The sequence below is a fragment of the Lolium rigidum genome, chromosome 6, assembly GCF_022539505.1.
Source record: "Lolium rigidum isolate FL_2022 chromosome 6, APGP_CSIRO_Lrig_0.1, whole genome shotgun sequence".
NCBI lineage: Eukaryota > Viridiplantae > Streptophyta > Magnoliopsida > Poales > Poaceae > Lolium > Lolium rigidum.
In genome coordinates, this window is record NC_061513.1 from 142,819,472 (window position 1) to 142,832,877 (window position 13,406).

The 13,406-nt window shown below is 47.0% G+C and overlaps 1 protein-coding gene across 1 annotated transcript; it reads left to right on the forward strand.

Annotated features, from left to right (window-relative positions):
- Window positions 1-3,909: 3,909 nt before the first annotated feature.
- On the forward strand, window positions 3,910-10,193 carry LOC124667334 (katanin p60 ATPase-containing subunit A-like 2). Its single transcript, XM_047204632.1, has 11 exons — window positions 3,910-3,963; window positions 4,063-4,233; window positions 4,352-4,398; window positions 4,816-4,881; window positions 4,992-5,099; window positions 6,199-6,265; window positions 6,749-6,833; window positions 8,215-8,375; window positions 8,569-8,670; window positions 8,917-9,139; window positions 9,825-10,193. Exons 1-11 carry the CDS (start codon window positions 3,913-3,915, stop codon window positions 9,956-9,958), a joined length of 1,215 nt encoding a protein of 404 aa, XP_047060588.1. The 5' UTR covers window positions 3,910-3,912; the 3' UTR covers window positions 9,959-10,193.
- The last annotated feature ends 3,213 nt before the right edge of the window (window positions 10,194-13,406 follow it).

The window sequence follows — 13,406 nt, forward strand, 5'->3', positions numbered from 1 at the left end:
TATGTTTCAAAAAGTTGTGCAAAAAAAATCTAGATCTGCATAACGATGTACTAACCTGCAGTCGTCTAAAATCTCAATGCTAAGAGCATTTTCAGTCGCGTCCCCCAAACTATCCCCCAAACAGCGCCGGATCGAGCGTTTGTGGGACGTGTTTCGTTCGTGTCGCGTTTGGAGGACGTCGCTCCCCAGCCGCGTTCCCCAAATGCCGCCCCCAAACATTAAAATACTTTTTTTTTCATTTTTATTTCAATAAAGAGAAGAAACATTCCACAAACTAATACATAATTGGGAACGTGGTTTACACGAAGACATAATTTGGAATATGGTTTTCCATAAACTAATACATAGTTTGAACCATGGTTGACACAAATATAAAATATTGCAAAATAACTAAACCTAACTAGATCGGGTTTCGAAGGTTTCGCTTGTTCGCTGCCAAGAAAGAACACTCGAGGGCACACCCAGCCATCTAAACTGGAAAATCCAGCTGTTGACGGTACCCATGTTGGTTCTTTGGAGGAAGAACAGCCAGAAACCTCCGTGCCTATTTTCGCTGCGAAGAAACAACACTTCAGTCGTCGTCGTCCTCCTCGGCGCTGTCGCTGTGGTAGTGCCGACGGCATCGCGTCTCATTGAACACCTCGACGCCCATGTCCCTCTCGCCAAAGTAGGAGAACACAAGCACGAAGCTGGCTTGGAGGTGGTGGTAGCGCGCAAACTTCTCCCAGCCGATGTGAAGGTACATCTTGCCGCGCGCGTCGTAGATCACGTCGACGATCTACCGGCAGTAGCCGCAGGCAACATCCCGCAGATGCAGCGAGCCCGGGCTCCTGTCGCCGGCGACGAAGTCGGCGAAGGTGTCTGGCAGCCTCTGGATGGCGTGTGGGTCGCCCTTGAGGACGACGACGAACTCGATCAGCACGGCCCCCTCCTCGTCCTGCATGTCCGACGATGAAGACAACGGCGTCGCAGGCGACGTCGAGCGTGCAGCTCTACCGCGGCCACGACCACGACCACGGCCGCGAGCTCGGCCTGCGCCTCTACCAGCCATGGCGTCAACTCTTGAGATGGTGGCGGCTAGGGTTGGGGGAGAGAGGCGCTAGGATTTGTGTGTGAGAGGGACGATGAGTGGCGGCTCCTTTTATAGGCCGGAGGGAGGCGGGGGAGCGGTGGCGCTCATTAACGCTGACACGCAGAGCTAGGCGCGAAGAGAAGCTTCGCTGCGCCTTTGCTGAAACTGCACCGTCGCTGCGCGCCAATAACTTCCGTCGAGAGGTAGGCGACGGTTAGGTTAAAATTCAATGTGTCGCTGATGCGTCGGTCCCGCCACTCCCCGCCTCGCTTTTTGGTGTGTCCGGCGTCCCCGGAGCGTCCCCCTGTGGGGCAGGGACGGGCTCGGGACGACAAAAAACGGGTTTGAGGGACGCGGCTGGAAACGTTTTTTTTGTCCGGCACATCCCAAATCCTTTTTGGGGACGGTTTGGGGGATGCGACTGGAGATACTCTAAATAGCATATACTTTGGGCTACACGAAGATGACTAGTTTGTGAGAGTTTGAAAGTGTGTACCTCTGTTCACTATACTACATTCGTTATTTATGTGTAGCCCAAAGTATTAGGTATTTCGTATTGAGATTTTACACACTTATAGAATACATGCATGGCTACATCTAGTTTGAATCTTTTAAACCTGTTTTTTGATTTTTCTCAAAGAGCTCGAGCTTCAAAAGTCGACGCTCGTGGGACGGTCACCGCAGTAAGAGCATCCCCACTCGTTGGCGCTCCCCACGCCCAAATCCGGCGAAATTTTCGTCCGGATTGGATGAAGATTTGGCGTGGGGAGCGCCGAAGTTCCAGCCGTCCCCCCGGCAGGAAACCCCCAACCTCGACCATTTGACATATTTCAAACAAATTCAACATAAAATTTAACAAGTTCGGCAAACAAGAGGACGAGAATTGCTGAAACAAATTCGGCGATAACGAGTACAATGTTTAACAAGTGCTTGAAACAAATGAAGCACACAATTTCACAATTTTTCAAACAAATTAAGACGAGACTAGTTGGCGTCGGCGTTGGCGTTGCCTCGGAGCCTCCATATGTGCTCCACCGGATCATCTTGCAGCAGGCTGGTGCATTGTAGAGTCTCGAATCTCCTGGCGCATAGCAATGAAGGCGGCCCATGATGGAGGCACTGGTGATTAGGCTGTGCAAGAGGACCCTCTCTCTCATATGGTGCTTCTTGCTCGGTCGGAGGAACCGGATGCTTTCGCTCATCTTCAATAATCATGTTGTGTAGGCACACACAGCAGTTCATCACCTCCCACATCGATCTTTGGACCAAGTCATAACGGGGAACCGGACGACGACAAATCTCTGCCGTAGGACACCAAATGCTCGCTCGACGTCTTTTCGGCAAGCTTCTTGTTTCTTGACAAACTCGCAAAGTTTGGGGGTGCTAGGATTGGAGATCGTCTTCACAAATGTTGCCCACTTTGGATAGATACCGTACTGCAAGGTAGTATCCTTTGTTGTAGTGCCGACCATTGATCACATAGTCCACCGGGGGAGCATGACCCTCAACAAGCTTGGAAAAGACCGGGGAGCAGTTTAGGACGTTGATGTCATGACCCTCAACACTGCTATGACGTCCCTGCAGAACCGGTAGAAACAATCAAGGGCGGTGGACTCCGCCATGCGAAGATAGTCATCTGCAGTATCACCGGGAGCTCCATACGCCGGCATCCTCATAGCCACTGTGCACTACGCGGTGACGAAAATCCAACCAAACCAGTGCAATCCGCCTTGCATCGAAGTAGGGATCAAAGTGGCGGATGGCATACACAATTTCCGAAATAGCTTCTGCTCATCCGCGAAACGACGCCGGAAAACACTCTCACCGTGCAATGGATTGTCGGCGAAGTAGTCGGCGTACAACATGCGGTAGCCCTCCATTCGCTGTCTCGGCTTGCACTTCGGCGACCTCGTGCCGACCCACCACGCCGACGAGTTGCCGGTCCGGCTGTACATGCTTGCCAAGCAACCAAGGATCATCATGTGCTCCTCGTCTTGGGCGGCTGCTGCCATCTCTTCTTGCATAAGCTCGACGAACATCCGCTCCTCCTCTTCGTCGAGTCCATGGCCGGCGAGGCAAATGGACGAACACTTGACGGGCGTGGTCGAGGCAACCGAGCCGCGAGCGACGACGAGCAAGCGGGCGGGAAAGCGAGGCCGGCGGAAGAGCGACCGGATAGACCGTCGTCCAAACACGGCGGAATATAGGCGGGTGGGGAAGGAGTGGCGGCGCAATGCGGGCAACAAGCCGGCGGGGTGGTGCCGGCGGCGAGAGATGCGAGGGGTGGGGGAGATTTTGAGCGACGTGGCGGTGGGGTTCGTGCGTCGAGTCACCGACGGATCGGGCCCTCCCCGCTTTTCACTCGTCCGGAGTCCCCGAGCGCTCCCCGGGGGCGGGGATGGCGTGGGATCGCCGGATGGATTTAGGCCCAAATCCGGACAGCAGAGCCGAGAGCGCGGCGCGGCCGAGTACGGCCGTCCGGATGGAAAAAACGATCGCCGGGGGCCTCGGCGGGGGGACGAGTGGAGATGCTCTAAAACCCCTCGCGCTCCGACGCTCCGACGCTCCGCTCAACATATATACCGTCACTGCCTCCTCCCCGTCCGACGGTTCGGTGAAAAACCAGCGGTGCGGAGATCCCTTCGCCGGCCTGCTCTCCAGCGTGTTCCCCTGGTGCTACCGTTTGTTTGTTTATTGCCAACAACCCGACGCCAGACGCCAGACGCCTTCAGCTGCTTCGGGAGCTGTCGCGTCCGGTCGTCGTCCGTCCGTGCGTGGGGAGGACCGGCCGCGCGCGCGTGACACCGGCGCCTCGGCGAGCCCGCTCGCTCGCCATGGCCATGGCCGCCGCCGACGACGACGAGCCCTCCATTACCCGCTGGTCCTTCGAGGTAAACAATTCACTCGCTTGCGCTGTTCGTACCCCACTCTCTTGCTCTCCCGTGCTGAGATCTCGCTGCCCCCAATCGCCCCGGCCGTCCTCGGCGCAGGATTTCGAGCGGTACTACGACGCGGGCCTCGGCATCCGCCACCAGCCCAAGGGCGACGGAGACGACGACGACGAGGCGCCGGCGCCTCTCCCGCTCGGATCAGGCTCCGCCGACAGCGCCCGCGCCAACGGCGGCGCTGACCTCGCCGTCTTCGAGCAGTACGAGCGCCTGGTAATTAATTAATTAATTAAATTCGACCTTCTCCCGTATGCTTCCGTGTTACTGCTTTGGTGCTAGATGGCTGGCTGCGGAGAACTGACGGTTTTTGCTGTTGGTTTTTCGGATGCAGGATAGAAATGTGGAGTTCCGCAACGGGGCAATGGAGGCTGGGGCGCCGTAAGACTCTTTGCTTGCTTGAGTGAAGCACAGCTAATTTGCACGACTTCTATCTGAACTACCGCAACGACGTCCTAAGATTAGCCCAATTCAGAAAATGCTAAAATCAGCTAAATAATTTTGGGATGCTGCGGTTCAGTTTAGTTGGTTGACATGTCCTGATAGTATCTGCTTCATTTCTCACTGGATCCTACCTAGTACAGGATTGGCAGTTCCTGTCGCTCGCCTTATTTTGACATCGCACATTTTAGTTAACTAGACTAAAGTTAGGAACGGCTCTCCTTTGCGGTAGCTTTCTAGCTCTGGCTTTCTCAGGTTGATGCATGCCAACTTGCCAAGTAGTGGTATTAGACTAGTCTGTGTAGATTACTTTGTCCAAATCTATCGTTGCTGCTAAACAGCATTCCAATTTTGCAGGCAGAAATCTCTGCTCCCTTCTTTTGAATCTGCAGAAACACGCAACTTAGCCGAGACATTGTTGAGGTAACGGTCTTGCCAACTCTGTAGCTATACCTTACGCCCTTACCATTTTGATACTGTCATGTGTTTCGGGCCTCTACTTTCTTGGTGTAATGCACTAATTTCTTCTACAGGGATATCATTCGTGGGAGTCCAGATGTTAAATGGGAAAGCATCAAAGGTTTGGAAACCGCAAAGCGTCTTCTTAAAGAAGCAGTTGTCATGCCTATAAAGTATCCCAAGTAGGTTTATGTGCTCCCTGAAATGATATACTCCGCTAAAGCTGGATTACTTCTTTTTCATAAAACTTAATCTTGATATGCCCTGTAGTACCAAGGTGCAATTTTCCACTTAACATGGGTAGACTCTGGAAAGCTGTAGTGTATACTATATACCTACCTATGGCATACATGCTTCAGACTTCAGAAAGATTTCAAGCACTATGTATCATAACCTATTAAGCGACCACCATCTCATCCATGTTGGATTGTTGGGGCATACAGTCCCTAGCTATCAACTCCAACTTCTGCATACCAGCTACCATCCACTCCTAGTCCTCCAACTGCTGTAACAAAGACCACGACTACAACCAATCGATAGAGAATAAGATATTCAACTTATAATGATTTGGGTTGGTGGTCGTCCGTTCACTCCTTTTCTAGCCTTCCTCGTCTCAACCCTGACAGTACAATCTACGAGCATAGCAGTAAGCTACTGTCTCCTCCGGGTGCCCTATATAAATAAACAATAATCCTAGATTTACGGAAAGGAGACCCTACGGAAATGCTACGGGATTAGCTGGAGTGATTTGGTTGGTTGAGTTTTTATTCCTCCCTGAAAAATTGGACCATGTTCCCTTGCATGCAGTACGATAGTGTGAGCCCGTAAGAAAATTCTGTAGAAATTGTCCGTACGTGTAGCATTACTCATAAATAAAAGAAGCAAAGGGAATTAATTTGACATATAACAAAACTATGTTTCACATTGTTTTTTTTTTGGTTCCGTTGCGTGGCACTAGTCTTGCAAATGATTAGAGCTTTTATTGTGGTAAAAAACAATATCATTTCGACATTGTCAATTATACCAGCACTTGCACTAGCTCCAACTAGGAGTAGAGATCACACAGCCTCCCTTAGACCTGGGTGTCAATGCCTGAACAAATAGGGCTATACTAGGATGTGGTGAAAGATCACATGCTAAGTATCTGCCTTTTTTCACACCGAAAGGATTACAAAAAGTTTGTAGTTCTGATGTTGTAGAATTTGTGTCATTCAGACGATGTTTTGCTTGTTGATCTATGGAGTATTTCTCCTTTGTTTCCTAATCAGATTCATCTTATAGATACTTCACTGGTCTATTATCTCCTTGGAAAGGCATATTGCTTTTTGGTCCACCGGGAACAGGAAAGGTTTGCACATTAGAAAACCTTCGCATTTTTTGTGTTATCATTGTTCTTTTTATTTATGAAGCTATATTGTACCCTTTTAGCAATACTTTAGGGCTTCATGACGGGACTTATTTGTTGAGTAATTTGTCTAAATGTCTTGCTTAATGTGATTATAACTCAATTGTCTTCCATTCAAAATGCCTTCAAAATCATTTGAAGTGCCAGATTGGGATTTGAACAACTATTTGCGTACCTATAGCAGTTGCGGTTGCCGGTTGATCTGTTCTGATGTTGTCTTAGTGTTGCTATTGTGTAATTGAATAATTAAGATTAAGAAAGGTTTCACTATTTCACAGTTCTTCTTATATCTGTTCTTCCATTCTTCTCTCCTTTTAACTTAACATCTTTCCATTCCATGGATTAGCTGTCATGCTGTACTCAAAATAAAATTGGTGACCATCATCAAAGTGCAATTCTTAACTGCCTTCATATATTTCACTTCAGACAATGCTGGCAAAAGCTGTGGCTACTGAGTGCAAAACAACCTTTTTCAATATTTCAGCTTCATCAATTGTTAGCAAATGGCGTGGTATGTCCCCCTCTCATTTCTGATGTGCAGTTGTATTGTTTTTCTGCTATTACTGTTGCTATTTTTCCCTGGGGTATGCTGTACTGCCCTACCATATATATCAGTCTGACCATTTAATAGATGCTGCGCGGAAAGATTTTTGTACATTAAGTTCCTTTCCTGTTTATTAATATTCTATATTGTTGTGTAAGTTAGATGCATACTTTCATGTTTGTTGTATTCTCTTGGAGAGTAGTATTCCGGGAGCTCTAAATCTGTTCTCTGAAAACAACCTATTTGCAGATATGCACTGCAGTAAATAGTCACTGCATTTAACCTTGCAAACCCCAGGAATTAATACATGCTCTTCCCACCCCGTGATGTTAAGGGGCTTTGATTTGTGACCCATTTGAACCATACCAAAATTTGATACTACCAAACAAAAATAGCTCACATTTAGTTTGGTGCATAATTTTAGCTCTGCATGCAACCATGGACATGCCGGGCTTCTCCTGGGGGATGAAATCATCAGCCCCCTTGTTTTTGGCAGGGCTCTGGCCCGCTGTTTTGTTGACATGTCAATTCAGGAAAGGATGCATTAAATACTGTACTTGTTTGACTACAGTGCTTATAGTGACCATATTTTCTAAACCACAGGTCTGATTTGTGGTACATTTGCAGAGCTGTATTCGCTGTGATTTCATCAATAAAATAAGACCCCATACTAACTATATCTGATATAAAGGTGTCGTATGCATTGCGAGGCCCACACGACACACAAAAATAAAAAAATTGCATGGTTACAGTCCATAAACCCTTTAGTAGAGATGCCCTGCACCCTTGTACACCTTGTGCTACCCATCAACGTCCTCATGTTGCATCATGCAATGCTTGTAGCTCTTCCATGGACAGTATCCGCTACTAGCCCCTGTTTGCACCACAGTTCTCCCCTGCACCCTTGTACTCCATCTTCTGTTACCTTGACGTCCTCTTGTCGAGCATTACTTACAGATCTTCCTTACCCATTTTGTCTGCTGTCTCCCTGCTTGCACCACAGACTGCTAGTTTAAATGACCCCACTAGTGATTTATGGAGCACTGACTTGTGGAATTGTCACTTTCAGCTATCAACATGGGGAACTGTTTTAAATCACTGATCTTTTTGGTGTGGAGTAATCACCTACTTTACGAACATGGAAGAAGAGATATTTTCATTTAAGTAATTCTGTTTACTCGGCGATATTGCAGTTGTGGAGGTCCACCAAATAGATTGGTCTTTATCTGCCTTTAGATTGATGCTATTACCTCGAATATCACATCCTTATTGTGCATGGGATTCTTGTTTGCCCCATTTCTAGCGAAGTTGTATCACATTTTGCTTACTCATAGTTAGTATGGTGCAGGTGACTCGGAGAAACTTGTAAAAGTATTATTTGAGCTTGCGCGGCATCATGCACCATCTACCATTTTTCTTGATGAGATTGATGCTATTATTAGCCAACGTGGCGAAGCTCGTAGTGAACATGAAGCCAGTCGGCGATTAAAGACTGAACTATTAATACAGGTAGCTGTCTTGGATATTTTGCAGAGTCTGAATTATACTGAAATGTTTCAATGCTCACTGAATATTAGCCCAAGCACTAAAAGAATGGACACATGGGATTTAGTCAGCACTTGGAAATTTCCTGAAGGCGACGTGCTCAATAATCTTCTGTTTTGTTTCTTTTTTATTGTTTCCTGACATTTCATTGGTGCAGATGGATGGACTGACTAAGACAGATGAGCTTGTTTTTGTTCTTGCGGCCACAAATTTACCATGGGAACTGGATGCAGCAATGTTACGCCGATTGGAAAAACGTGTATCCTTTTCTATGCAAACTAGAAATATCAATGTATCATGAACATTCAATGGAGGTTAATTTACCATTTTGCCATAGGCTCTTCTGATTGTACAATCACCTAAAACACTAGAGTAGTAATTTAACCTTTATATCTGGAAAATGGTTGTTCAATCTTATTAGAATGCCACCAGAGTTTGTTTGTGAGACCACACCCTATTCCTTTACCTAAACAAAGGTAAAATTTTCCTTGACTAATCCTATTAGATTCTCGTGCCCTTACCAGAGCCAGAAGCTAGACATGCTATGTTTGAAGAGTTCCTACCTTCTACTCCTGATGCAATGGAGGTTTCGTATGATATTCTTGTGGAGAACACTGAAGGATATTCGGGCTCTGATATACGCCTTGTGTGCAAGGAGGCTGCAATGCAACCCCTTAGACGGATAATGGCAGCTCTAGAAGGCATCCAAGAAGAAGTGCATGAGGATGGTATGTGCTCTGTCCTTCACTAGTGATCTCATATCTTTTCCGCAATGTTTGTGTGCACCAGAACAAATGATTTTGCATCTGTCGTTTCTGTTGGATCTACTGCTCCTTATACCTATTGTTTCCAAAGTTCTAGGAAGATGTTTCCTGTGGGTGCATTCAACGGCTTTAATAGTGAACTTAAAGCTTAAAATAGAAAAGGCCAGTAGGACCCAGTGAATAATTTATACTCCCTCCGATCCGGAAAATCTGTCCGGAGCCTCATACAGATTCGTTTTGCATTTAAAACCTTACAATTCAGATTAAATGCACATGCATGCGGGGAGCTCACTGCCATCACACACGCCCATCATGTGCTGTCACACGCTTCTTTTTCCAGAGACATGCATGCGAGTGAAAGTTGGAGTGCGGGTTGAGTAGGAGTAAAACATAAGGGTTTTTGTATAAAAAGAACAATCTGACATTTTTTTAGGACCGGAGGGAGTATTTAAATCTAACGGTTATTATATGTATTTTTTTTTTGACACCTTTACTGTAGGGGAAGCCCCTACGGTGTAAATTTTATAAATGAACTGAAAGAGCCTTTACAAAGTTTCACGGGAGAATCAAGGGGGATAGAAATGATATATGTAAAAAAAAATCAGTTACATTCTAGCACCTTTGGGGTTAAAACTGAAAAATGTTGCAGATTTGCCTGAAGTTGGTCCAGTAACGGCAGAGGATATTGAACTTGCTTTGAGGAATACACGGCCGTCTGCTCATCTCCATGCACATAGATACGAAAAATTCAATCAAGATTATGGCAGCCATGTCCTCAGCTAAAGGTGGCAAAGACAAGAGTATTTACCCGCTTTAGATCTCTGTGGTGCTAATTGAACTGTTCACTAAGCATGTCAAGAAGCCTGTTGATATGATTTCAGCTGCATCCTATATGAACCTAAGTGTTAGTTGGCTAATTACCACCCAGTATTTCCAGCTCATAAGCACTCAGTGTGTACAATATTTTCTCCATGTACATTACCATTTGTTTGTCAAGTAATAAGCTCTGGGTCCGATCCTTCGCTTGTTGTCCCTAATTCTGCGGCGTTTTTCCATTCAAAGTATGTTTATGTTTTTCTAAGCAGCTTAAAGCTCTGTTCCTATATTAGTCTCTTTTAATAAACTCCCTCTGGTTCCTAAAAGTTGTTGTTTTCAGACATATGTAGAGTCCATTATCGCAGGGAAAATAGCTAGAGAAAACTAGCAAAATATATGTTTGTTTATGGATCAACACATTAGATCGTGTCAGCATGTTCCATTATTGTTTTGCTCCATGGTGCGCACTTGGCATCGTCATAGCTCTTAGTTGAGCTTGTCCTCTGGTGGAACTGAGAAACGTTTGTGAGGAAACTACCTTAGACGGATTTGAATTTTTAAATTTGGAGTTGTAGATGGCAAGGGCTGCTTATACGGGTGTCTGTATATAGGGCGTTGAGATGATCCCACGTGTAAGAACATGCTGCCAACCGATTGATACAAGTAAAGATAATTCCATGTCATAATATGATGATACATTATACATATAGAAAACAGGAACATTGTACGCTTTTAGCTTAAGCTTTTGGAAGTTGATAGGCACACGAAACTGATACATAGATAGGCTTAACCGAACTGACGGTTGAAGGGTTCCCAAATCGATAAGCTGCTTTACTGCGGAGCTTCGTCTGTACGCGGCCGTCATGTACTCCTCCCATGTAAAGCTCTTGTACAGTTTCGCCTCCAGCGCCTCCAGCGCCCTCATCACCCCAGCCACCGGCACGACCCTCTCTGCTGGCGCCAGGCCGCCGAAGTATATCATCGACAGCCTCGACGAGCGGAGCTCCTCGCCGGCCTCTGCCACCACCATGTGCCTCACACTCCTGTACCTCCCGTTGGTCAGAACCTGCATGGCGTCGCCGACGTTGACGAAGACCGACTCCGTGTCGGGCGCGACGGGGAGCCAGCTGCCGTCCTGCAGTGCGAATGTGCGATCTGCAGCCCCGGGATGGAGTTGGAGCGCAGCAGCGACATGATCTGAGGGTCCGTGTGCTCGCCGAACCCCGTGGTGCCGCTGCCCGCCACCTCCAGCCGCGGCGATGGCGAGTAGTGGTTCACACGCAGCAGCTCGTCGCTGCCGTCCCTGTGGACCATGCCCCTGAACACGCCCGTGTCCTGCATCCCCAGCCCTTCTGCCCGAATCGGCCGTTTCCACTTAGGATATAAGCAATGGTGGCATACACAATTAGCTGCTTCATGTAAAAGAGTTGTCACAAGAAACATGGTGAATTTTATCTCTGAAAGCTACAATTTTAGTCAGAAAAAATAGAGAAGGGATCCCACAAATATGACACTATGTATTTTTTTTCTCTCTTCAAAAATCAAGCTTTTAAGGCTTACGATCTCACTTCTTGAAGAGGAGACTGCCTCCTCATCCGAACCTACTTTGAATCATTCGAACCTACCTAAAAGTGTGAAGTTGTACCTCTAGGATATTGCATTGGGTATGCCCTTAGCCTGCCCAGTTGTCAGCTCCAGCGATGCGAATTTTGCACGTGGAGTTACGTGAGGTTGTTCCGCTCTCTCTCTCTCTCTCTCCCCCTTAAGCTCTTTGACCTAATGCTCTTGTAATCAATACAACTATGTTAATTTGTACATTAAAAAGATGCATGTCGATAATATGAATCCATACATTCCGAGTTTTGAGAAAATTTCGCCAAATTCACCGCACACGCTCAAGGTTTGAAATTTCCTTTGTGGAGTAGGTTCACCTCACCATTCCTCACAACTCTTGTGTTGTAAATTTTTCGTTTCGGTGAACGTAGCAGATAGAATAATGACTCGTGCACGCGTGTGAGTTCATTTTGGTGTGTGCTTCATGATCATATTGTTCACCAGTCCTCCGTTCACATGGTGGTATTTCCGCACACCGTCGCGGTAAACTTCGTGAACAACGGCATGGTGAATGGCGTTGTCTTGTGTCCGGCTTCGTGAACGGCGACGTGGTGAATGATGCCATTTTGTGCATGGCTTCGTGAATGGCAATGTGGTGAACGCCATCTTGCCAGGCTTTGTAAACGGTGCCATCTTGCCCGACTTCGTGGACGGCAATGTGGTCATGGTAGGTGAGAGGTGGTAAACCATGGTGGTAGCCACCCTCGTTGGTGACATGGTGTTATTTCTGTGTGTTGTCGTGATATACCGACGTGGACCACAACGGCATGTGTTATTTCTACACACTATCGTGACATGCCTGGTGGACTGCAGCGGCATGGTGGTGCGGGCTTCGTGGACGGTGACATAGCAATAGTTGTGGTAGGTGAGAGGTCAAAGGTAAGATCACCATGTGGTATTTCCGGGTGCCTCGTGGCACGCCGATATGGACGGCGGCATCATAGTGGTGTCCGGATTCATGGACGACAATGTGTTGATGCTTGTGATGGGTGTTGTCATGGTTTGTTGGCGTGGATGGCAACGCATTGTGGTGTCCGACTTCATGGACGGCGTCTTGGCAATGCTTCTGATGGGTGCAGTGGTGGCTTGCTGGCGTCAACGACGGTGTCATGGTTATTACCAGCTTCGTGACCGGAGACATGGGTGATACTTATGATGGGTGAGATAATGTCACTATGATGTCAAAAGGGTAAGGCTAACAAAAGCATGCGAACAACTAAACAAAGCGGTATTTAGGTACCACTAGATGCAAGCAGGCTACCAAAGTGCCAAAATTGGCTCGGAGCTCGTTTGGAACGGGCAACGAAACAAGAAGCTTGTCGCAGGAAAACCTAGAATGAACGCTTGATACCAACGCGCCCCTAGTCCGACGAGCGATTAAACCTTGCGCTGCACAATTCGGCCCAAGATCGAGTTCACATCAAGACTCCCCTATAAAAGTCTAGCGGATGACAGAAATTTTTATGTATGAGTAAATGTTTTCCTCGCGGTCGTGCCGATCGAAGGACCTTGATTTCCTTATGTTGTTAACAAAAAGTAAAATATCTGCCACAAAAATTATATCATTGGAAACTTCTTTTGAATATGAATTCGGTGGTATAATTTTTGTGGCATATATCTTATCTTTTGTTGACTAAATTTGTAGTTAATTTTTTTTTCTTAAAATACATAATTATCCTGTAAACCGGTACGGAGGTTTCTGAGCGGGCGTTCCACTTTGAGCACCTGTCAGCGAATTTTCCGGAGATGCAAGGGGGGCCTCTTTCCCATGCCACTCTCTGCGTGTTTGGGTTCGTTTGAG

What these genes read in the sequence shown, in the direction of transcription:
- LOC124667334 (XM_047204632.1), top strand. Translation starts at nt 3,913, where the DNA reads ATGGCCGCCGCCGACGACGACGAGCCCTCCATTACCCGCTGGTCCTTC. An exon ending in TCGAGCAGTACGAGCGCCTG is followed by an intron (nt 4,234 to 4,351) that starts GTAATTAATTAA and finishes TTTCGGATGCAG; the next exon opens with GATAGAAATGTGGAGTTCCG. An exon ending in GTCCACCGGGAACAGGAAAG is followed by an intron (nt 6,266 to 6,748) that starts GTTTGCACATTA and finishes ATTTCACTTCAG; the next exon opens with ACAATGCTGGCAAAAGCTGT.